General features: G+C 37.1%; 3 protein-coding genes across 7 annotated transcripts in view; 1 reads left to right on the forward strand and 2 right to left on the reverse strand.

The window, feature by feature from the left end:
• Positions 1-3,525, forward strand: part of VGLL4 (vestigial like family member 4) — a 97,545-nt gene extending 94,020 nt beyond the window's left edge. For all 3 annotated transcript variants that reach the window (XM_026724377.2, XM_087923953.1, XM_026724361.2), the window contains one exon: positions 653-3,525. In XM_026724377.2, the coding sequence (XP_026580162.1) occupies positions 653-927 (275 nt within the window). In that variant the 3' untranslated portion in view covers positions 928-3,525. The remainder of the gene's footprint in view (positions 1-652) is intronic.
• The window catches only part of CNBP (CCHC-type zinc finger nucleic acid binding protein), a 549,700-nt gene that overhangs the window by 315,019 nt on the left and 208,011 nt on the right, over positions 1-26,670 (reverse strand). The window lies entirely within an intron of this gene.
• Positions 13,976-26,670, reverse strand: part of ATG7 (autophagy related 7) — a 100,665-nt gene continuing 87,970 nt past the window's right edge. For both annotated transcript variants that reach the window (XM_026724386.2, XM_026724394.2), the window contains exon 18: positions 13,976-14,274. In XM_026724386.2, the coding sequence (XP_026580171.1) occupies positions 14,242-14,274 (33 nt within the window). In that variant the 3' untranslated portion in view covers positions 13,976-14,241. The remainder of the gene's footprint in view (positions 14,275-26,670) is intronic.

A 26,670-nucleotide genomic window follows, 5' to 3' on the forward strand; every position in this document is an offset into this window, starting at 1 on the left:
AAATGCCTTTTACTACTTTGGCTAGAATAAAATGAACAAGAAATACAAAGGAAAGAATTGCACATTTTAAACAACTTTTATCAACTTCTCTTTGATCTGTTTTGGAGCCTTCTTAAAACCCACATGATATTCTGATTTTCAGTTTTCCGATTTTTTAATGGGAATAATTTTGGCAACATTAGATCAATCTACAGAAATGGAGTTCATCGGCATGTTCTCACAGCCTTTTCCAATTTGTATGCCTCCAAGATTGTCTGCAATGGCCCTGCTGACAAGGGAATTGTGGGAGTTGAAATCTATATTAGTGGAGGTTATTCAGGTTGGAGACAGCTGTTTTTGGCTTTCACATAGTAATCTAAAATGACAATTATATACATTCTTTTTCTTTTCTCTTGCCTAATTTAAAGGGCCCGAGCACACAAATAATAGAAAATCTGGACAATGCATTTCCATTAAAACAGCAATTGATGGTATTATATAATGATATATGTTATTAATGCATATTGTACATACGTTAAGAAGTAAATCATATTTGTTGTAGTTGTACTTAAAAAGCAGAACAGCTGCAAGGGGAGTTAGAATATTTTTTTTAGTCATATGGAAAAGCAGTAGTTTGCCTGTTTCTTAGTAGTCTTCTGCATTTCTCCTATAGCTACTGCTGCCTGCGATCCAGTGGTCGAAGAACACTTCCGCAGAAGCCTTGGCAAGAATTACAAGGAGCCCGAGCCAGTGACAAACTCTGTATCCATCACAGGATCAGTCGATGACCACTTTGCCAAAGCTCTCGGAGATACCTGGCTTCAGATCAAAGCTGCCAAGGATGGTGTGTCCAATAGTCCAGAGTCTGCTTCCAGGAGGGGCCAGTCCTCTTCTCCTCCTTCCTCCCATCTGGTCAATCATAACCATTCACCTTCGGTTGTCTCATGAACACGGGACCACAGTTTCTTCATCCAAACATGAGTCGGTATTGTTTTGGCTGAGCTTGAACAGTACTCGAAACGAAAAGTGTTTGGGAGGGGTGATATAAAAGGAGATAACAATTCAATACATGGTTTGTGTGTGTGTTCGGGCTTTTTTGTTTTGTTTTTTTAATACACATGCCCTTAAAATTGATAGCAGGAACTATTTGATTTTTTAAAATTGTTTTTTTTTTAAAATAATGTAGCACTCTTTTTTTTCCTGCCTGTTACCAAAGAGACCTCTGATGCAACTCTGCTGCCCCCCTCTTTATGAAAACGAAACGTAGACGCAAGTAAATGCGGGGGGGGGGGGGAGTAAAAAGCCATTCTGTACAGTGGATTGACCCAAATGCTTGTATGCTTTGATTAGCTTCTTGAGGGTAGAATTGTGTCTGGATTTTCTCCATTACTTTCTTCTCCTTTTGTGAAGTAATGTTGTATGTATATACTTGAAAAGAACTGTTGTGTATGATTTGCACTATTGGAGGAGGTTAGGGTTGCATAGCAACTTTTTAGGCAGGATGCTTCTATTCTGAGGGCAAACTGCTCGGCAAAAAGCGTCTGGTGTTCTCCGCCTCTTGAAAACAAGAAGCAACATTTGTTTAGGAAGGGGAAGTCTCATACAGGTTATAGGTCTTCTCGGTGTAGATTTCAGGTGCTTCGTGCTTGCAACTGGACTGCATAATCAACAGATCATGGGCATTTTTTTCCACACCGCAGTTTGTTAGAGTAGAGCTGAGGTAAGAGGGTTCAATAGTGCTTAAAAGATGCATGTTTTTTGGAAAAATAGCTGGTATCTATTAATGTATAGACAGTAAGAAATATATTAGCCTTCGTTGAAAACTAGGTATTTTTCTTTTCCATTAACAGTCCTAGATAAACTTACTGCTGGTACAGTTGTACTCTGATACTTGTATTTGATATTCCTTTTCGTAGCAGCCAGCAACCTTGGACAGTCGCCTCTGGTCAGGCCTCAACTGAAGCAGTTTATATATCGAGTACTATGAGGTTCAGGATGCTACTATGGCATTTCTGACAAAAGAAACAATTTTCATGTAGAGAATCACCTGCTCAATTGAAATTTACTTAACTGAAGTATATTTATCCATGTATGCTCTAATTGCAGAAATCTAATTTTTGAGGCTGCTTATAAACCTAGGCCAAGGCACCATACATTCCTCTTTTTTTATAAAGGTGTTATACTTGCATTTATTTCATTTGCTGTATTAATAGTCACTAACTAGGTAATAGAGGCAGGCATAAAGAACAGATTTCTTTTAGTAGTAATGGGCTCAGCTGTTGTTGTTTTTAATGCCACAACTCACCCACAGTCCCTACACATTCCAGCAGTTACAACTAGTCCATTTAATAGCGGGTTACCTGAAAAGATAGATGCTGTTGAAAGCATATAGGATAAGGCAAAAGTCTGAAGTGCACATGATGTTCTTTGGGCTATGTTATAGCATTGGGGCCAGAATTTATATTTTTGTAAAAATAAAAATCACTGTTAAAAAAGAACAGCAAAGGATCTGTTTTGTCCTGTTCCATACGAGAGTGTAGCTGCCTACTTTTAAAAGCAAGAAAAAGCCAAGAGAAGCTTCCCCTTCATTGCCCCTTTCACACATTTTGCGGTCATGTTAATGGGTAGTTAAATGCTCAGTCGTCTTTGGCATTCAGTACCCTACCCCTGTAAGAAAAGTGCAGAAAAAAAAACTTTTTTATATAGGTAACTTTAAGACCATCATTACGCTGTGCGTAAAGAATGTACAGAGAAATTTGTAGGTATTTTTTTGAGAAACAATTAATTTGTTAATGATATGTAGCTATTTAATTTTTCCCTTTCCTTTATTGTAATCATTCTCTTTTGTTTTTGTCTGGAGAAAAAAGTTGATCTTTTTTTTGTTGTAGATGTCTGTAATACAGTAAAAGTGCAGGAACACAGTTATTCTATAAGAACACTGCATTAGCAATTAATAGCCACTAGTGTGTTGTTGCTACAGGCTACTGAGCAGTCTAACAAGTACTAATGACTGCAGATGGACTTTGTGGATACAGAACCCTTTTGACATTTCTTTGAAGCACAAAACTACAAAGTTAAATTTACTTATCTGTGATAAGTAAATGGGGCGTAAAATAATCACTGCAGTCCTAACATACAACACTTGGGACATACACTTGTGTTGACTGTGGTGCAACTTTCTTTGAAGTAAATGCACTGAGGATTATCTTCTCAGTGTGATGTGTAGTATATACACAAAACCATTTGGAAGAAGAAAAATAGTCCACAGAAAACAGAATTATTGTTTAAAAGCCAAAAGGGTTGGGAGGGGGAAGAGAAGGAGAAAGAATATTAGCTTCATTCTTACATGGAAGTTTTTTTTTCACAGAGCCACAGGATCTACAGTCCAGATTGAACAATGTTCTCCATGTTTGTAAATCTGTAACATATCATTCTTTTGTGGCCTTGTTTCACCTGGCAATTTTTAAAAAAGGTTTGGCAGGCCATCTTTTTTTTTGTACTTAAAAGTAGCCTTAATGAACAATAAAGTGCTCTTACATCTTACAACTTTGAGCATGTGGTTTCTTATAGTGTAATAAGGTTTGCCTGCATTCGTAATGCCAAGTCATTTGGTAAGATATTTAAGTGGTTCCTTTCAATAATGTGCACAGCAAACATCTGTTACACTGGTGATGGTTAGAATTAAACATATTATTAAACCAAGGATCTACACTTAAACTAATTTCAGAAGATAATAGACACAAGGATTCAGTGTTTCTTCTGACTGCAGGCTTAAATAGCAAAAACCCGTATTTCCCAGTCTAGAATCTTAATACATAAGCCCTAACCAATATGGGAATTATGTTGAAGCACTGGAAGGAAATCAAGTCTTAATTTGCCTTGCAAATAAAATATTCCAATGGGTGGACTTGCATTTTAGTTGCCATTTAATGTCAGCAGAAAACAAAAAGCTAGGTGTGTCTCCGGTGTGCTGGGTGGAGAATCCATGGCATGGTCAAAAAGGCCAAAACAAACTACTATTTCGGGGCATGGGCAGCCAACCGCCCCTTCTGCCGCACCAAGTGACAACAACTCCAACCAGCCCATCGGCAGACGGTTGGGCCTGTTTGCCGACCAATGGGAAGCAACCACCACAGACACCTGGGTCCTGAATAGTGAGACTAGGCCTCATCCTCTGATTTCTCTCCAAGGTACTTCAGAAGTTGCCCAGTATTAAGGGACAGGGCAAAAAGAAGCCTCATGGAGGCAGCAATCCAACACCTACTGGACATACAAGCTATTCAGCGGTCCCATGGGACAAACAGGAACAGGGGTTCTACTCTATCCTGTTCGTAGTTCCAAAGTCCTCAGTGGGGTAGAGAGCAATCCTGGACCTAAAAAGATTAAATAAACATATAATCTACAGGAGATTCAAAATGCAGTCCCTCCAGTCCATTCTGGGGAGTATCCGGGAAGGTGACTGCCTGACATCTATAGATCTTACAGAGGCTCACCTACATCCTTTTTCAGTGTGAGCATTGGATAAGGATGCTAGACCCTAGATTGAAAAAGGATCCTAGATTCTTTTTCAGTGTGAGCAAAGCACAGCATGCAATGTAACAGTTGCTTTTGCATTACTTGTAAAAAAAAGTACAAAATACAAGAGACAGAGGATGGGCTCCAAGGATTGGAAGTCCAAAGGATTGGAAGACAAAAGCTCTCATCCCAGTGACTGATCCAGATTAAATCCTGCAAGATTATCCTGGGACACGTATATTTGCCTTCATTTGTGGCAGTTTATTCTCAAATCAATCAATAACGACAATTATTTCTTGTACTACAAATCACCCTGCAATTTTTTCAAGCTATTTGAATGTTTCATATCACACAATACAGTGCGTTGCTCTCTGGAAATCTTCCAATTTAACTTATTAGTTAATGCTTATTAGTTAATACACATGTTAACTAGTTAATACAAATTAAGTTTTCTCCTCCCCCAAAGATTATCTTCTTTAGTGTCTCCCTCACACAGTTATAAGGATTCCGTTCATGTATTTTATGTTGCTACATACTTCTTCCTTGAGATTATTGTGTCAAGATCGGGATCCAAAGAATGAGGGCCAATAGATTTTCATTTAGCTTTCGTGAATGAAAATATTTCACAACTCACTCTTAAGGTTATGGTATTATCCAAACCCATCTGCAGAATAAGGAATCTGCAAAATATGATAAGCCTATGGCTACACATTTTATACTAAATTATCATTTAATTATAATCTACTGAATAATCCATAATTGGTTGCTTATACCAAGAGTAATCCATAATCACGTATCACACAATGAGAGAGCATTCTGGGTGAACTGAGCCATATTTTGGTTTGTGGTGGCTGCACACACAAGTCAGCCTTATGCACATTCAACATTTTTATGTTGAACAAAACCAACTTTTGAATGAAAGCAAAGGACTGCAAATAACAGATAAGCATCCATACCATGTATGTAAAGTCCTAACTTAAGGAACCTATGATTGAGTCACTGGTTTAGATGGGCTGCTATAGAAATTGAAAGAATAAGTGATGTTAACTTAGGAAAACGTCCTGTTCTGTTGAGCAGAAATGCTTCATGGTGCACCAATACGCAGCAGTCTACTTCAGTAAATTAGATAAATAAAGGAATGGCATCAGGATTAGAAAGGAGATTTAGTAATTTTGCTTTATATTGCTCTGCTCTGCATTAAATTGGCATTATTTGGGAAAGCTGAATCAAGCGCATTATCTTCAGGAAACAAGCAGACGATTATGGGACTTTTCTGTAATCCAATGCCATCTCAAAGGAATTGCTCTGCTCCAGTAATAATTCATGACATGTAAAAAACAAACTAACTACAGTCAGTTATCAAGAATTAAAGCAGATGATAGGGAGATCATTCAACAGTGCATTGCCTTTAAACACTTTGCTCCCGTGTTCTTTCTACTCTCACACAAGAGGTGATGTGATTCTTAACATAGATGGAATAAACAGAAATAAATACAGAAACAAACTTAGGGAAGGAGCTGAGGTTTGGAAACTTTCTTCTATGTAACACAAGTGCACAAACCTTTTTATACATAGTTTTTTAAAAATTATGTTGCTTCCTTCCAAGTTAATGTATGTTGTCTGCAGAATGTGCAACTTAAACACCCAAGATATAATATGTATACACACAAACTATTCTCATAACAAGTGAAAACAAAACAATAAGTCGTGTTCAGACCTTCATTATTGGCCACCCAAAATGGGACCATAGCTACTGGTGGACTTTTTAAAAAAAAGCAGACTGGCTTGGAAAATTGGCACTTTCTAGACTGATCTATAAAGAAGCAAATAAGAGAATTTAGCTCTGCCCTGATTGGCACAGAGGAAAAAGCTCTGTACACAAGCAGAGACAGTGCACATATCAGTAACTGTGTAACTGCTAATATGTTTGCAACGTTACAGCAGATGCTAAAATGGGGAACATTGCATCTGAATGTAGAATAATCCATATTTCTATTTACACTGCTCAAAAAAAATAAAGGGAACACAAAAATAAGACATCCTAGATCTGAATGAATGAAATATTCTTATTAAATAGTTTGTTCATTACATAGTTGAATGTGCTGACAACAAAATCACACAAAAATTATCAATGGAAATCAAATTTAGCAACCCATGGAGGTCTAGATTTGGAGTTACACTCAAAATTAAAGTGGAAAAAAACACAACAGGCTGATCCAACTTTCATGTAATGTCCTGAAAACATGTCAAAATGAGGCTCAGTAGTGTGTGTGGCCTCCACGTGCTTGTATAACCTCCCTACAATGCCTGGGCATGCTCCTGATGAGGTGGCGGATGGTCTCCTGAAGGATCTCCTCCCACACCTGGACTAAAGCATCCCCCAACTCCTGGACAGTCTGTGGTGCAATGTGGCATTGGTGAATGGAGCGAGACATGATGTCCCAGATGTGCTCAATTGGATTCAGGTCTGGGGAACGGGCAGGCCAGTCCATAGCATTAATGCCTTCGTCTTGCAGGAACTGCTGACACACTCCAGCCACATGAGGCCTAGCATTGTCTTGCATTAGGAGGAACCCAGGGCCAACTGTACCAGCATATGGTCTCACAAGGGGTCTGAGGATCTCATCTCAGTACCTAATGGCAGTCAGGCTACCTCTGGTGAGCACATGGAGGGCTGTGTGCCCCCCTAAAGAAATGCCACTCCACACCATTACTGACCCACTGCCAAACTGGTCATGCTGGAGGATGTTGCAGGCAGCAGAACGTTCTCCACGGCGTCTCCAGACCTGTCACATCTGCTCAGTGTGCACCTGCTTTCATCTGTGAAGAGCACAGGGCGCCAGTGGCGAATTTGCCAGTCTTGGTGTTCTCTGGAAAATGCCAAACGTCCTGCACAGTGTTGGGCTGTAAGCACAACCCCAACCTGTGGACGTTGGGCCCTCATACCACCCTCATGGAGTCTGTTTCTGACTGTTTGAGCAGCCACATGCACATTTGTGGCCCGCTGGAGGTCATTTTGCAGGGCTCTGGCAGTGCTCCTGTGGTCCTGATCCTGGGTTGTTGCCATCCTACAGCTTCCTCCATGTCTCCTGCTGTACCGGCCTGTCTCCTGGTAGCGCCTCCATGCTCTGGACACTACACTGACAGACATAGCAAACCTTCTTGCCACAGCTCGCATTGATATGCCATCCTGGATGAGTTGCACTACCTGAGCCACTTGTGTGGGTTGTAGACTCTGTATCATGCTGCCACTAGAGTGAAAGCACCGCCAGCATTCAATAGTAACCAAACTATCAGCCAGAAAGCATAGGAAAGCATAGGTCTGTGGTCACCACCTGCAGAACCACTCCTTTATTGGGGATGTCTTGCTAACTGCCTATGCTTTCTACACAACGGCATGTGAAATTGATTGTCAATCAGTGTTGCTACCTAAGTGGACAGTTTGATTTCACAGAAGTGTGATTGACTTGGAGTTACATTGTGTTGTTTAAGTGTTCCCTTTTTTTCAGCAGTGTATAATATTCAGATGTGTGTGTGTGCGTGTATGTGTGTGTATTCCTCCTGCTCTTCCCAATTATTTTCTTTTCCACATTTTAATTTTTATACAGATGACATCTTACACATACTTGTATATCAGAGGAGGAAAGCGTGATTGCACAGTTCAACTTCACTACCTATTTATAAACCCATAAAGGAAAAAGATGTCAAGCCAAGGCCAAAGAGGTTTGTCAACTCCCAGATCAAGGAGTGCCGGCCAATTTGGGCACTTCTACTTAGTGCCCTTTCAGATACAGTAGACAGTGAGTGAACTCACGTTCCAGCACTTATGTTGCCAGTGGAACAGACAGGAAAGAGCAGTCATCACAGAAGAGAAAATTGGCATGTCAGAAAAAATATTAGGTCTTCTCACTTTCTAGTTTTCTCCATTTAAGGAACATTTTCTCCTGTTATTCCACATAGTTAAATTTCTCTATTTGTAACAAGATATGTGGGAGGAATTCTAAATTGACATTCTGGTTATTCATGACAGTCCAGAATTTTTTTTTAAAAAAAGTCAAAAACATCATCATCATCACTATTCTTACAATAGACTTTTGAAATTTATGATAAAGCTGTGACTCAATTCCAGCACACTTCAATCCATTTGACATGAGGCCATTTCAGCCCTCATGACGGATGACTGGCTGCACTGTTTATTGTTGGCCATTTCAGAGGTCACATTGATTTGTTACAAACATCTTTCATAAAGGAGGACATTGGTTATGTTTTTGGAATAAAAAGACACCCCCCGCCCCCCACCCCCGGTCTCCTATGCTTTCATTTACATTCCCTATTCTGGTTCCTTTATTTTAGAAAAACCTTTATTTTAGAAAAATACAAGATTCCCCCCCACCCCCAACTCTATTACTACTAATAAACCTTTCTCTCTTGCGATCCAAAGTGAGCATCCAGCAAAAAAAAAAAAAAATGAGCCATTACAGGATTCCATATTGAATGTTGTCAATCAAGGGACAGGAACCAACAACAATGGCAGTAAGTTTGGCATAAGCCAGCAAGTTAGGCAACCGTATCTATTGTATATGCAACATTGAGTAACTGTTACCAAGAATTACTTCTTGTGCTAATGTATGACACAAATGAACTATGCATTCCTCTAAACATAGAACAGTAGTGTAAGTCTTCCACATGATTCACGCCTCAAAGCTCCTGCACATGAATTGCCTGTTCCATTAGAATTAAGCAGTGGGGCAGAGGCGGGCAAACAAACCTTGGTTTCCCATTTCTTCATTGTACAGCAAGGGGGTGGTTGTGTAAATGCCATTTATGGAAAGGTCCAGTCACTGGAAATGTTACTTAATCGGGGTAGGGTCCTTTGAATGGACAAAGGTCTGGCATTAACTGTGTGATGTAGGCTACAGAAAGAGCCAAATGAATGTAAACAATACTGGCTAACATACATCTGATCATGTGTGGGTGAACCCCTGCATCAGCTAAAACTGAATCAGACTGACCAGATTGTAGCATCTACAAATTCTCATTTATCCCTAAACAGTTGGGCTGATACAGAGAAGGCTCATGGAAGTTGCAATCCACTGAGAAGCCACATATTGTCTTTCCCTTAGTTGTATCTTCTTTTCAGGCTAATGGTTCTTAGAAGTAATTATCATGTTTATGTAGCCTATCTCTTGGATGAAAGTGACTCCAGGTGGCATACAGCAGTATCAGCGTTTTATAAAACAGCAATTTAGCTTATATTTCTTTGGCCCAAGGGCATACACACTAGCTACAGTACAGAATCTGGAAATTGCCTAGATTTTTTATTCAAGGTACTTAGCAGCTCCTGTCCAGTTTATGTTCTAGCTTATCACAGAGAAAGTATGTTTATAAAGTAATTCTCTTATGTTTACCTTCCAAGACAGTTGAAGTGATGGCATTAAAACAGGCCTAGAGTTAAAGCTCTTCTGAATTAGGTCTTGAAATCTGGTATAGGTATGAAACTGATTTGGGAGCTAAAATTTGCTTTACTTACAAATATATCCAGTGAAAGGCTAGAAGATTCTATTAATCTTAATCCTTAAAATTAAATCTTAAAGCTAATTTAAGGCTTGATCTGGCCTTAATGCTAGAATAGTATCACTGGAAAAGTTGTAAAGTCTCTAATGTCTCTGATGTAATTTCCTTTGGATTGTTTTTTCTAGATTTGAAATTATCTGCCAATACTCTTTCTCTCTTTCTCTCTAACCTAATCTAACTCTATGAACATTTATATAGTTACCCAACTTACTCTCAGTGATTCCAGGAAGCTTACAAAGATAAAAATCTCATATAAAAACAATACGTCCCATTCCTCTGACAACAACAATCAATCAGCCCATTTGATGGGCTCCATCTCACTCTGAATTCCCCAGGCCCAAAGGCAAAACTAGGTCTTATGAAAGAGATCCTGTGAACAAATGTCAAAGCCGAGGCCAATGTTATTTCTGTGGGGACAATGTTCCACAGGAAAGGAGCCACCACAGAGAAGGCCCTTCTTCTTGGTCCCACTAAAGTACCTCCTTAGGAGAGGGGACCCCTGTATTCCTTGCCTCCCTGCTGTGATAGGTTAAGTAGAAGTAACTGGGAGAAGACGGTCCTTCAAATAATCTAGTCCCAAGCTATATAGGACTTTAAAGGTGACAACAAGCACCTTGAATTGGACACAGAATCAAACTGGCAGCCAATGCAGCTCATGCAAGAGAGGTGACATATGCATACACCTAGGCCTGCACAAAAACATGTGGGCTGCTACATTTTGAACTAACTGAAGCTTCTGGATACTTTGCAAAGGCAGCCCCATGTAGTTCACATTGCAATAGTCAAGATAGGAGGTGACTAGGGCAGGAGTGACTGTGAACAGGGACTGTTGATCCAGGAAAGGGTTTAACTGGCTCACCTGTTGCAGTTGTGCAAAGGCCCTCCTGGCCATGACTGCTACCTGCTCCTTGAGCACAAGTGGTTGAGTCCAGGAGAATCCCCAAATTATGCACTGGGTATGCCTGAGATAGTGCCACCTTGTCCAAGACCAAAGATGACGATTCAATGAACCCCAAACCCAGAGCTATTCCATCTTGTCATCTTGGATAAGGAAACAAGCCGTGAAAAACCTCTGTACAACAAATCTTGATGGCCCTATATAGCAGTGATTAAAAGCATACTTTTATATGTCACATGGATACTGTATATACAGTACATACAGTATATGCATACATACAACTTTAAAAGCACAACTACAATGACGTGGGAAAATACCCAAGCAAAGCTGAATACCATACATGTAAGTACCCGCGAAAACTTAAGAAAACATACATATATACATACATACATACATACATAATCTAGTTTTCTCAATTAAAAAATCATGAGCAATAATTGCTATATGAAAAGATAATATAGCCCATTTATCTACTTAAAGCAAAACTGTCCATATTTAGCTCTGGGCCAGGAGAATTAAACAGGACACTATTTAGCATGGAGCCAGATGGACCAAGCAGATGGCATCAAGTAGCTAATCTTGGCTGATCTATTAAAAAACAACAACCCAGGATTGAATCTAGCTAATATTTAAAGAAGAAATGTCTAGGAAATCTTAGGGCTAATTTTGTAGCCTAGACTGAGAAGTCAAATAATAAATCCAGAAAAATGCAGTAGCAAAGCACTCCTGTCCTGTTGCCAAAAGAATTACACAGACATGTTCTTGTAATTACAAGAATTCAAGCTCAACTAAAGAATATGTTCCTTTCAGATAGACCAAAGACTTCCCTGTCTGGCCTATTAAACTCCATATTAATATTTGAGCAGATGTCACTGGCAGAATGAATAGTTACCACATTTATGTTTTCCTTATGCTTTTAAATAAAGCCAGTATCATTTTTTTTTTTTTGCTTACATCAAGTTCTAGTTCTAAGGAGTGTAACACAGTGTTTAATTTTCAGGATTTTTGTCCTTGATTTGGGGAAGTCATAGCAGCCCAAAATTAAAACAAAATAATAATAAAAAAAACCCAATCATTTAAAAGCCCATGCCCATTATCCAAAGCACTTCCATTCTGGAAGCAACTATATGGGCTGTAACAGATCCCACTTTCAATGGATACAGAGCTGTAAGTAAAAGTGCTTGGAAGTTCTTTTAATGTACATTGCACTCATTTGACTAAAAGTTTTCATTATGCCCCCTTCAATTAAAGTGCTTACAACATTTTACATTCTGTTTTGTCACACGAGAGGAGGAAAAACAATAAAATTGAAGAACAGAAGATCTTCTAAGTCATACTGAGGCACTTCTGCCCAACACAGACATCTGGAAAGCATCTGGACAGGAAGCAAATTCAGTCTTATACAATTCTTAAGTTACTCAGATCGCTAAGCAAGGAAACATCATATTACCTTGTGCTTAAAATGTCATATATAGGTTTTTCTCTGTGGGGAAAAAAGAGTTGACAAATTGAAAGTTGTTAATCCAAGAATCAAGACAGACATTTCATTGGATAGTATTCCTGGGAGACACTAAGCTGTTTTTGATTCTCAACAAACCAAGCCTGTAAAATTTCAAAACAGAGCTTCCTGCTCACTATCTCCAAATGACGTCTGTGTGGAGTGACTCATAACAAGCGGTAAAATCCTGATTTTCTCCAGTACGATTTTTTTTTTTTAGTAAAATGAGCCTGAAAATTACTAGCTAATTATTTAATTTATAATACAAGCATTTCAATACAATAGAAAAATAGCAAATAACGTTTATGTTACTGGAATGGTTTACTATACAAACTGAGCTTTCTTTAAAATCATGCCTTCTTCAAATCTAGATTTAAATGATCAAGAAATTTAGCCAGTGAACAACAGTACTGGAAATACTGTACAGGAGCTAGGCTCCTTACTAAATGCTGCATCAGTAAAGCAGTTATAAACGTAAACAGTGGAAATTATAAACTGAGTAACATAGATTTGAATCACCAACTCGCACCATTAAAATTAAAAAAATATATCATGAATTGCATATTCTGAACCTCTCTGCAAATTTATGATTATAATTTATAGAAGGAAAGTTATACAAGATTGAAGAATATGAAATATTTGGTCTCTTTGTCTGGGTATTTTATGTCACTGGGAGTTCCTTTTGGAGGAAAGCTAAGTCAACAGATATTAGTAGTATATGGGGCTACTGCTCAGGATAGAGACCAGTATAGCATTTCCTAAAATGAAAAAAAAAAAAAAAGACAGTTTGCATTGTATTGCCTTGCTGCTTATAAAGAAATGGGTGAAAAGGAAGGCTTTTCCCTAAACTCAATGAAGCTAACAATGCCCACAGTTTCTATTAGCTAACATTTTGTATCTTCAAGCAAAAACAGATTTGTCCATGTATTCAAACAAATATCATATTTGTTACATTAATTATTCAGAACTATTGCGGAACTGTTATTCAGTACACACTTTTAATGTGAGTTAGAATTTTATTTCCTTATTTTACAGGGATATAAACTACTAATCATTTGCAATAAGGGAAAAGGTAGGTCTATGAAATAGTTTGACAGCTCCAATCTAAATTGCTGTCCGTGCAATGAAGTTAATGGAATGTACTTGCTTGTCTAAAGTTGCAGCTTATTTTATTCAGAGTCCCTGATTTTTGAGAGAAGGGATGGATGAAGACAACTGAATTGAGGGGAGAAGATAGAACTCCTACCTGTCCCTTGTACAAATAGTAATCACGAGAAAAAGACCCAGTGTCTTTTTGTATCCCAAATCATCTGGCCTGCTTTGTTTTATTTATTCCCTCTGTGTAGGTTAGTTTTCACTGGTTCAGTTTTCAGTCTTACACAATAATGACAAGTCCCTAAAACCCTGTAAAATATTTTTCACATTTACTTAAAAGAAACATTCTAATTGGGGGCAGGTGGGGGAGAGATGCAAAGATATGCAATAAAGGAAAAATATAAATATAAGCTGTATTTAGAAACAAGAAATAATTTTAATTTGAGCTGTCTTACAACTAGCTGTATGTGCATCAAGAACACAATAAAAAATGGAGTAACCCACAGTACAGTTGGCTTTGAGACTGTCACAGTGTCCCATCTTGATCAAAGATGTATACTGAACATGTTTATGTTTGCAATAAATTTAAGGAAGCAATCATTAAATGACTGATAAAAATACACCCACAGAACCCTAAAATAAGTCGGCTTGTTGGTCGTCTTTTACTTCACACATTAGATTTTCAGAGTGTTTCATCATCACTTATATCCCAAATCTGTAAGAAAAAAGGAAAATTTCCACTCATTAATTTAACTTTGCTTGTTGTTACTTATATGGTATAATTGTTAACAACATAAATTATAAACATATGTCCTGGTTTTGCAGAAATTATTGCCAAAACTTTATTGCCAAAACTGTACATTTTATAAAATAAAAACCGACCTATTATACTAATCTATCACTTTGGGCTATATATTGAAACAAAAAACCAATATTCATCCCAAACTCAAATGGTTTTTTTTACTAAATCAAAAGGAATCATTTGCCCACTACCTTATATTTTATATTTCATCAAATGTATTTATGCCATGATATTTATGTTTCAAAGATTGGACTTAAATAAACTTTTTCTTTTTAGAGCATTGGGTTGGATTTTTATATAGCAAAATCAGCAATCATATAAATCATTAGTACAAATTGTTTTAAAAGAATAAAAAAACTGAAATCTCATACAGGATGCTCTTTCACATTTGAGGTGAGAAAGAGTTGAATTGTACAGTTTTTTCTTTCTTCTATATCTTTGTAAAGATGCTTCAGAGGACTGTCTAGGATAAGGCACACAGTCATAGTTAGGATGAGCACTGGCACAAACTATCATTCTGTTCCCTTTCTACAACAGTGAAGGACCTCTCAATTCTGGATCTCTCCCCCCAAAAACAGATTATTACGCTCTGGAGCCAAATCACCAGAATCAAAAATTGGTTAAATCTATTCTATTTGGAAATGATGAAACTATACCACAGCCTTTTAGATGCAGTCCTATTACACTTTATAATATCAATTCAAATGTAGTCATGGGAAAATAAGAACATATATCAACCATATACTCATCTCTGGAGCTTTGGGTTTTCTTTTCTTTAAAATCTTAATTTGCTAGCTGTATGACAAGACTAGGCGGCTCTGTATTTTATTTACCTCAACACCGACTGTTAGGCATTTGGATATTTAAAGTGAAAAGAAAGTACTTTTTACCTTTAAAAAATAAAAATAAACTGTGCTTCTGTTTATTTCTTTTGAAATTGGCCTAGCTCTCACAGAGAAAGGATTTAATCATCTAGATGCCATATTTTACACTACACAGCTGATGTTGTATGAGATGCCCCTTGAAAAATAGGTGATGGATGATGGAAGAAGGAATTACTATGCCCTCTAGTCCGGGGTGACCAACCTTTTGGACCTCAGGGACCACCAAACTCATAATTTTAGATCCCAGGACCACTAACTTGTTCTGTGTGGCCTAATTTGTGGGTGGGGCTTGATGGTCATGTGACTGGCTGGGCATGACTTGTATGTAACTATTATAAATATTTATATAAATATTGAATTTTTTATAAAAAAGAGCAACTTTCACCCAAAATCAGGCAAAGCAAGCAGATTGAATCGCTCACAGAATCACAGATCCATTCAGAAATCTATCTATCTGCCATTGGCTAGCTCAGTCTGTCATGAAAATTTGCTTGCAAGCAAACTCACAAAATTAACTCACAACACACCATGTATGTAAATATTGACTTTTTTTTTTAATAAAAAAGCAACTTTTATCCAAAATCAGGCAAAGCAGGCAGACTGAGTTGCTCACAGAATCACAGATTCATTCAGAGATCTATCTATTTGCCATCAGCTAGCTCAGTCTCTCAAATTTGCTTGCCATGAGTCTGCACTGAATTTGCTTGCAAGCAAATCTTCAGTCCTAAGGGAGGTTCGGCTGTGCTTAGCTAGAAAGCAAGAAATCCAACCATTTCCTCCTTCCTAGCTAATCTAAATCTCCCGGCACAGCAGAACAAATGATGGTTGGAAAAAGGAAAAATAGCAACTTAGCAGACAAGTTTGTTGGGTAAGGAATGAGTGGGTGCAGAAGGTTCCTGTGGGCCATGTGGGCTGAGCAGCTTTGTGTTTCTGCGCAGCCTGGATTAATTGTTTTGGCGGGGTGCTGTGGGGGTGAGATTTCTCTGCGGCCCACCAAAATTTTCTGACGGCCCACCAGTGGGCCGCGGCTCACCAGATGGCAAACGCTGCTCTAGTCCAAAGAAAGAGATGGGGACAAAGAGGTGAACCAGAGAATGTGGTAAGAGGGGGCCCCAGCTTTCCATCTTATGTACAGGACATTAAGCCAAGGCCAAGGGAATTAGATTTGCATCCACTGTATTTATATCACAGATCTGTGTCTATTTTTAACATACTGAAATGGGGAGAAGGATTATCTTTCTACTTCAGAAACACATATCCTCTCTCTCAAAGATTTCCCTCCTCCCCAAGTTTGTGAAATGTTAAATACTTTTTTTACACAATGGAGTGAGGGGAAAAAAATCCCCTATCCACCTCAGTTTCTATTTATCCAGCACTATAACAGAATTGTAAGTGAATGGACTTTTTAAATGTGGAACAATACTACTTTGGTTGCAAAAGTACCTGAAAAAAATTATTAAAAGGGAAGCACACAAGCAAACAAGGACCTAAAAGATCAAAGGAGGGCAATTTTGCAACAGTTCTCAGAAAAAGTACCTTACAAAATGACATTACTTATTAAACATTTTTCCATAAATATTTTGTGGCAGCTATCCTAGCAGGGATAACTAGCTGAAGACCCCTACTAGATGTCTGATATGATGTATATAATGGCTGATATAGTATGTTACGTTTGATCCAGTGGTGCGTAAAGCCAGTGGTGGGATTCAAGCAGTGTAACAACCGGTTTGGTGAGTGCGCGCTTTGTGCGTGCACGTCTACCAAATGCGTGCTATGCGCACAGGGTCTATTTGAAAATAGCAAGAAAACTTTCCTTTTACCTCAGTGAGTAAAAACAGTTGATGCACGGCAATCCGCACTGCGCCAATCAGCTGGGCTTCAAGCAAAGCAAATATAGGACAGAATAGTTCAGGGGCAGGTGGATGGGGCCAATTCATCACCGGAACTACTAGTTTGCCCAAACTGGTCCATACCAGCTGAATCCCACCCCTGAGTTAAGGTACCAGGCTAGAAACCAGGAAACTGTGAGTTCTAGTCCTGCCTGAGGAATTAAAGCTGGTTAGGTGACTTTGGGCCAGTTACTTTCTCTCAACCCAACTCACCTCACATGATTGTTGTTTCAGGGCAAATAGGAGGAGGGAGGAGCATTAGGTACATTTACCACCTTGAGTTATTTATAAAAATAATAAAAGGGGAATTAAAAATTTACATTGATTTCTACAGAAATGGCTTTGAAAGCCTGACTCACAGACAAACACAATACAGAAGCCTGATGATGGTAGATGAGATTCTGCCGAAATGTCGCTACAACTTTAAAAGCACAACTATAATGATGTGGGAAAATACCCGAACAAAGCTGAGTACCACACACACACACACAAACACACACAGATAGATATATAGCCACACCAAAGAGCTGGTAAGAAGTTAGTTAAACATTTGGATTCAGAAACCACTGAAGCAGTAATTCATCTTTTAACAATAAATTCTGAAACAGAAGGAAGAATGCATTATTTCATCAGAACAAAGTCTAAAGAATTGAGAAAGTGGGAACTGGGAAACTTGTCTTTATTCCCTAGACACTGAATAAACAAATCAGGCATTCACACTTGTCTTTTCCTCAACTTGGCTTCTGACAGGAATTGATTAATGGCAAATTATCCCCTCACCTGCTTTTATTATCATCTTGCAGACTTTCTCTCCTTTCCCCCCCTTCTTTCTCTGTATCCTGATGCCTGTTTTATAACTGTTATTATACAAATAGCGTCCAGTGAGTTCTCTTTTTCCCATTCCCATTCACGGTATTTTTCATACATGTCAACCACAATAAGTAGAAAATAAGTTTTCTGAACATGAGTTGATTTTACAAACCAATCCAATCCAAATTCATACCAAACCAAATCAAATTAAACTAAACACTTTAGTATGACTGGTATTACTCTTTCTTTTATCTCATTTCCATGGAAGTAATCCTATCACAAAAATCTGTTTTTATGTCTATTTCTAATAATTTTAGAGTCTCCCTTGCATAATTTGTAACAATTCCTTAAAGATATATTTTCCATTAATTGTTCTTATCTTGAAAATCATATTTGCAGGAATAGGCCATATTTGCTTACAAATTGGAGCCTTACAGATGTGGAAAGCGTTCACATTTAATGGAAACGGAATGTTTTCTTTATAAGACCTTGTAGCAATTATTTGCAGGATGAAATGTTCTCACATGAGGGATAGTTGTTCGCCGATTTGATGAGACCCTAACCCTAACCTTTCAGGGATCTACTACTTATGCTTTTTTTCTACACTAAAGGCTTGTTTCTGAGCTCTAGTGAAATACAGTATCTTACTTTGGGCTCCATTTGTGACCATTTGACTTGTTTCTTTGTTTATTTTATGGACAACTATTTTTCCACAATGGTTCCTACTACAGTGTTTCATTTCTCAGTTAAGACTTTGATAAGTGTTTGTCACCTGCCATAAGCTAAAAAGTGCCACAAGAGTTACCACAACTCTGAATTTTTGCAAATGCATGCAATATCTTTTTAGGCAGAAACACAAACATTGCCATAAGCATTGAAAATCACAAACACTGCGTCCTGTTCATTCATTTTCATAGAGTCTTTTATTTCTTATTCTTTCTTTCTCAGGATCTCTGGTTACCCAAATATATACCACCGGCTCAGGAAAATTTCTTAGTGACTCTCCCCTACCTGCAGTCACAAATTCCTGTTTGCTTGCTAAATTCACTTGCTCTAGAGAAACTGTCTGCCTTCTGTTCAATCTCTGCTTACTTATCAGGAAGCAGTGATTCTGCCCACAATGGAAAATCAACAGCTCCCTGAATATAACTCTTGCAATCAGCAGCTGCTCTGGACATGACTTCATAAGTCCTCTATACAAGTGCTTCCACTTCTGCCAGAATCTTCCACACTCAGGCTTCCAGTTAAAATATAGAACTTGGTTCTTCAGTAAACACAAGCATAGTAAATACCAGGCACAGCACCAACACAACTAGAAGGGGGGATGGGAGTGCTTAATACTACTTATGGTCAAACTAAACATAAGAAGAACTGATGGTAATCACCAATTGACCAATATTTTATTTAGAAAGCACATAAATTCACCAGTCTAGATACTGCATTTAAAAGGAATGGATTTATTACTTGGTTACTTTTTTGTAGGAAGGATTAGGAAGAAGATAGTTATGTCCTGCTAGAGGAAGGAGGGCATTCTTATTATTTGCTTTGTTTTTAAGGAAGCTGTATAAACTCACAAAGGATTTCATAAGTATCCAATAGACACTTACATGAATAAACTTGTGGAACATTATATTATGCTGGTACACTATTTGAGGGAAATATTCCCTTCAAATATTATTCTTGGGAGATTTTGAAAATTTGCAATATTTCTCAAAGACAAATAGTTTTCTCATAGTACATGAGAAATAATGCATGTATTGCTCTATAAACTAATCAGAGAAGGATTCGTATATTGAGATCTTAATTTTCATCATTGTATGGAATTAAACTTATCAATTCTACACATCAATTTATAGATGTAACTAAATTCACCATAGACAAGTCTACAATTGGGCTGTAACTCTAACAGCAGATAAATACTTTTGAGCCCAAGTTACCTTGTCTTTTGAAGAATGTCCTATTCATATCAAAGGCTATGATTCATAAAGATAAATTAATATATAACATAACAAAGTTTGTTGTGTCAGGGTAAACAAAGTAAATAAGATGTTTAAATCATATTTTCAAGGTGGATGCAAACAAGATAAATATCAACAGAATTAAAAGAATTGGTATCTAAAAGATCAAACAGTCCATAAGATTTCTTTAGCAACACATGTGAGATTATAATATAATACATGTAATTATATAATTATAGAGGTGATGTGAATTTAACAGTTTCTAGTTTCTTACAAGTAAAGCAGCTTGCTTTGGTTCTCAATCCTGCCTCCCCATATGGAACCTTTCTTTGATCTTTTAAAGCTATTATACAAATGCAATGATATTCATTTTATGGGATCAACAGAGACCAAAGAAATACAAATCCAAGAGTGAGTGATAATATGAAAAACTATCATTTGTAATTCGAACAGAGAGGGCATCAAATATCTCTAGTGTGTTTCCCAAATGGGATTATGTTACAAAGCTGTAAAATGAATTCTTTCTATAAAAAACATTAACATGTCAACTATAAATACATTCTAAGTATTTGGCGCTTCTTTTTATGAATGTTCACAACTGTTATTGTAAAAAAAAGAACTGAATGCTCAGAATAATGTCTTACAACGATTGGACATGCTAATGTTGCCTAACAATTAGTCTCTAAGATTTAAGATGATTAGTATACTTATCTGAATGTAAGTCAACAGAAACAAGAAAACAGGAGCTATTCTAATTAATATTATTTACTTAAGATATGTTATGAGGCATCTATTTGCCCTTCCCAAAGTGGACAGGGAGACAGGAATGTACCAGAAGTCATGAAAAAGCTACTCTAATAATTACCGCTCAGTGCTTTCTAGGCTTGGGGAAAAAAAAAATGAAAATCCTGAGAAAAGCATAGGAGCGGCTGCAAGGAAACACAGCTCCCTGGAACGAGTGTTTCTCATCTCCCTTGGGAAAGATTCTCTGACAATAGCATTACAGAAACTTACCATACATCGTAGGACAGAAAAGAAATTGCACTGCCAAAGATACCCCTGTTCAGATATTATAGAAAGAAAGTTGTGTTGGTCTGTAATAGCAAGACATTTCAAGTCTGGTAGTACTTGCTAACTAACTTATTTAATTAAAAGGCCCAGAACTTTGTGACTGTCGCTCACTTCATCAGATGCATGGAGTAGCTAGACTGATCCATGATTTAAACTGGGGGAGGGGGGAATTAGTGGGGGGAAATAGGTTGTTTATGCAAATAGAGGTTACATGTGAAGCAGATTGCAAGTAACCTCAATTAAAAAGTGTAATGTATTTTTAAAAAAACCTATTGTGTTTGCTGAAATATTGACTTCTCACTTGAAGGTGCTGTTAAAGTCCCACTTTTCTAAAACAGTTAAAGTCTTCTCTGGAATGTCCTGGAAACCTGAAATTATTTTGCCCTTGTTCTGAATCCTCAGGTTAAGCTCATGTCCATTAATCCTTTGGTCTAAATTTTGTCCTATATAGAAATCAGAGAGTCATTGCTGGCAGATGGCTGAATGGCAGGGTAGCCTAGTGGTGAAGAGGCTCACCTCCCATTGGGAAGGTTGAGAGTTCAATCCTAAGCAGCAGATTTTTTTCTCCCAGGATACAAAGAAAAAAATATCTATTGTGAACTCCATACGGTATCAAGAAGGGCATCCAGCCGGTAAACGCTTAGTTCCATTTAGTCATCCTGACTCTACCCTAAATTAAGGGTTGTAAAAAGGGAGGTTTTTTTAATTGCTGGCAGATGATGGCATATATCCCATTGGATGAAGAGCATGCAAAGACACTTTTCATCTTTTGTGTGTTATGTTAGGACCTGTGTTAGTATAGATTGGGGCAGGGGAGTAAACATCTCAGTTTGTTGTAAAGTTTGGTTCTCATACTGGTATCATTTTATTTTTCTTACGGTTTGGAAGAATCTGCTCAGGTTGGGTAATGGTCTATACGCATGAATGGTCCTGCCATCCAATACCTGGAAAAATGTAACACCATATTTTTTGGTATGAGGGGCAACTTATTAATCCTATATTTGAATTACTATAGGTAATGACTCGTGTGTTCTGTTTTTCTGTTTCTGTCTTTTAATAAGTCCTTCCTGGGAACCGATGTACAGTTAGGGTTAGGGTCTGGTTGAGAAATCAGACTCCTGATATTTTGCCAGGGATACCTAAGCAAGCAACTGGAACTCCATTCTGCAGGCTGCTATTAAAGAACCAAGATTTACTTTGGGTTTCATTGTTTTTCTGAATTAGTCCAGAAAACTCATTATCAAATTTGACCCAATCAAAGCTGAACTCTGCATCCCGCTCAATATAAAATTCAACAACAATAAAATACATAATTGTAGAAAGTAGCCCTCAGGGTTTCTCAGTACCCTTTAGACTGATGGGATGCAGGCAACAGTACACTGCCTGGCAAGATACAAGATAGCCTCACATTAGAGACACTAAGTTTCACAGACTAGAGAGAGCATGGCTTGAGTAAAATTACACTTGGGTTGCAAGTCTAATTTTTATTAATTTTTACCTTTTATTAATTCATGTAGTGTACTGGCCAAAATGTGCCCAAGATAATCAGTGCTGTCCTTCCATGAATAGGAGTGACACATCTAAAACATTTACGACTAACTTGGCTGAAACTAATTCACAACTTCTCTAATTTATTAAAAGGTGTTATCTAAAAGCTTCAACTAACCAAAGCCATAAGGTAGAGCAAAAGTCAGTATCTATAGGGCAATCTAGTGACAACCATAGCATATAGAAGAAGAGGACCTGGAATACCTGGTAATAAATGGCTCATGCATATGAATAAATAAAAGGTTAGTGTGGTTGTGCAAATTATTTAATAGGCATGAGAAGCTCTATTTGGTTCTGATAATTAGAGAAATGCCATTACAGTTCTCCCATACACAACGAAAAGCAGCAAAGGAAAAACTATAAATGCATTTATTTGTTGAATATAACTAATCTTTGTCCAAAAATGGTCCAACTGGTAAGTCGCAGATATTACAAAAATATTGCAAGCAGTGCTAAGGGCATTTGCTCCCAGATCATCCAATGCCCCCATCCTCACATATATGTGCTGTCCTTCAGTCTACTATGGTAGTATAGATAAGAGGTGCAGGTTAAAGTAGTAGGGAGTGAAGTATGTATTGGTAGCCCATGTAGTAGGCACAAGGTTGAGTTTCCCATCCAGTGTATATTTTGCAACTCCCCAAGAGATATTATTGTTCTTATTCAATAATAAGAAGCAAATGAGGTCATTCTTAGAAAAAGTAAACCTACTATTAATAAGTGTGCTTATAAGAGTAAGGCATAAGTTCTATAGAAAAGTCAGCTATGCGAGCTAGAATTTCAGTTTCCTCCTGGTCACATGGGCATATTCTCTTTGAAAAAGGAGTGCTTTATTATTTATACCTTTTCTATAAAATCACAAAGAGCAAGACACTTAAGTGGGCTAAGGAAATAATTCCTTAGTGTGTTGGGCAATTAATACCAAACAGATATTTTGTACTCCTCTATCAAATACCCATGCCCGATCATGGCTCTACCTATGGCTAGAAGAGCTATATTTGATATGTCACGTTAGCATAAATCACTCTGAAATATTTCTCCAGCAAGAGGAAAAAATTATCAAGATTATGGCAGCCGGAGGATCACTTGAAAAATGAAGCATGAGCCAAAAGTAAAGTAGGTATTTATGAGCTCTGGACAGGCTTGGTTTACTACAGGAAGAATTTCTTGTAGGCAATCATGAATCTACAAGATCTGCAATGACATGAAGACACTGGAAAAAATAATGATAACTCAATAATTCTAGGTAAGCCAAGGTTCCCAAGTTGATAAGACTACATTCCATAAAACATCTGTTTTAATAACAAATATACTCATTGTATAAAGAATGAAAGTAAAGAGACACTGGAAATATTTTTCCTAATGGGTGAAATATTAACAAAGAAAAATATAAATGCATAACAAGGAAATTCAATTGTAATTGTAGTACTGAAAATTGTAGCACCATATATGTAAAATTTAACTGCAACAATATTTATCTATGTGAGAAAAAAAGTATAACCCTAAAATATTGTAGCATTGGTTAAATTCCTTTATCTCTTTCACTATCTAGGAACCTTTGTCTCAATAGACTAAAGTAAAATAGAAAAAAAAAGTAAAAAGTTATATTCCTGAGATGTAAAAACTGATTTATAGTCTTCCTATAAATTCCTGCAGGAATTTTATTGCAAGTTTTCTTCCTGAAGTTAGTGAAGCTTCTGGTTATACAAATCCACTGAGAAAAAGTAATTTCCAACTGATGGAATAAAAATCAGTTTCTCAGCAAAACATAACTTACTTAATGAAGATTTGATATGGAGAACATTAATTGCAACAGTGAGTGCAGTTTGGCAACTGGTTTTCCCCAGTGAGTACAAAAGTCTGTTTCTCTGTAATAATTTATTATGTTTCTATGAGGTAGTTTTCTTGCAAATAACTCTGACATATGGACATAGTTGTGATTTAATATTACACATTGCAAAGGGACCCCACAAAAAAATGTTACACTAATATTCCTAGCATATAAATGTTTTCTAATTATGGCAGAAAAAAAATTATTAAAGGCAAAACTGTGCAATTTAACAGGTCTTACTGCATAGATGGGAGGTGTGATGGCTCAGTTGTTAAAAGACGCTGAACTTGTTAGCTGGAAAACTGACAGCTCAGATTCAAGACCCAAGCACCACATGATGGGGTGAGCTCCCATTACTTCCCCCAGCTCTTGCTCATCTAAGCAGTTCGAAAGCATGCAAATGTGAGTAGATAAATAGGTACCACTTCAGTGGGAAGGAAACAGCCTTCTATATGCCTTTGGCATATAGCCATGCTGGCCACATGATCATGGAAAGGGTCTTTGGACAATATTGTCTCCCTCAACTAAGAAATAGAGATAAGTTGGGTGTGACTGGACAGGGAAAAAACATTTACACCTTTTTATTGCATATATAACATTGAAAGTTCAAAATAATTAAGTTCAAAGACTTAAATTTCAAAACAAATTTGAGGTTTCAACTGAATAATTAAATTTTTCTTGGAAAATGTTAAGAGATTTAAATCAATTTACCTGCAAGGTAGAGGACGAATTTCAGCACTCTCAGTCTTATCTCTAACATAAATAGTGGTTTCCACTGTTGGCAAGCGTTCTATTAGCATGGTTATCCACACTGTAATAAGTGCAAAAGAGTCCCCTATGTTGCAATGTATCACTCTCCTAGCTTAATATTCAATATTGGGATGAACACAATAAATTAAAAGCACATTATAGATACTATACTCTACCAGCTTGTACTATCTGTACTGTGGTTTACATTTCTCTTGAAATGTAAGAATTTCTCTTGAAATTCTGTAGAAAAACAATTTGCTCCAGAGTTGGGTTGGTAGTGCTTATTTTTAAATGTTTCATGGCTAAATAATAAACATTATTTTCTTTCTACCATTTTGGAGGAAACAATGATGTTCAAAGACCATTTCTGCTAATATGGTACATTGTGAGAAAGCTTTTTTTAAAAAAAGCTTCTCAGAGAAAACTTCAAATTGGATATTGAAAAAACAAGAATTATCTCCATACAATGTGATCCTCATAAATCATATAGTGGAATGTTGCATCTCATGCTAAATCTCTGAGGTATAAGAAAGGGTTGCTGATTGAAATCACAAAAAAAATACATCGTGGATCCTTTTTAAACTACCTGGAGTCCTCTCAGCAGGTTAAAAAAAATGTTGCAGATTTTACTTGTTATGTAGCTATTACTTCTACGAAAAAAATTATTTCCCCTTGTCTTTAAAAACACTGACAACATCACAAAGGAAAAAAAGCACAGTAGAACTTTTTTTCTATTATCTTCCATATAGAAAGAATTTATACTTGGAGAAATCTTTTTGTAAGATTCTGAGCCATGACAGAGCACAAAAACCTGTTCCAGAGACTCAATGGTAGCAATGTTTCATTTACAGCCAAAGATTTAAAGAGGCATTTAATTTGATTCTTGGCATCCAAACTAGCAGAAAGATATTTTAGGGCATGCTCCATTAAGCACTGAGACTGAACAGCCTATATTAATATGGATTATATATTTATCATTTTAATAAAAGTTATAAAATGTTTTGAATGAGCAATTCTTACATTATTACAGAAAGGTTCCTATCGTAACTGAAAAAGATCACAATATTTGGTTCATGTGAAACTTCTTGTAATTTCATCACTGAATTACACCATTGGATCACATTATATACATACACAACTCTATTGGAACAGTGGATATGGATCTATCTAAAAAAAATCCTTAAATGGAAAAAATAAAAATAAAAGCAAAAATAAAAATAAATTGTAATGGAAATCGTGGTGTTCCACCAACAGAATCTGTTAAATACATATTCTCCTTTAAGTAGGAAAGTTGATGCAAGCAAGTAATTATCAGTTCAGTCCAAAATACTATATCCAGTTTTTCTAAGGCACTATAGCAGCATGTAGGCTATAATTTCAGAACAAGATCAAAAACTTAGGATATGGGTATTTAACAAGTGAATTTATGCTGGAAGGATGGCTGGCCAGATGACTCTTAAGTGACTAGCCTAAGACTTCAGCTTAAACAATTGCTGGAAGATCAACAGTTGTCATTATGAGAATGAATTGCTTCAATATTCGTTATTGAAGTCATATTCCCAAAGGCCGAG

The sequence above is a fragment of the Pseudonaja textilis genome, chromosome 2 (genome assembly GCF_049901715.1).
Source record: "Pseudonaja textilis isolate UNSWEBS1 chromosome 2, rPseTex1.2, whole genome shotgun sequence".
NCBI classification, from domain to species: Eukaryota; Metazoa; Chordata; class Lepidosauria; order Squamata; family Elapidae; genus Pseudonaja; species Pseudonaja textilis.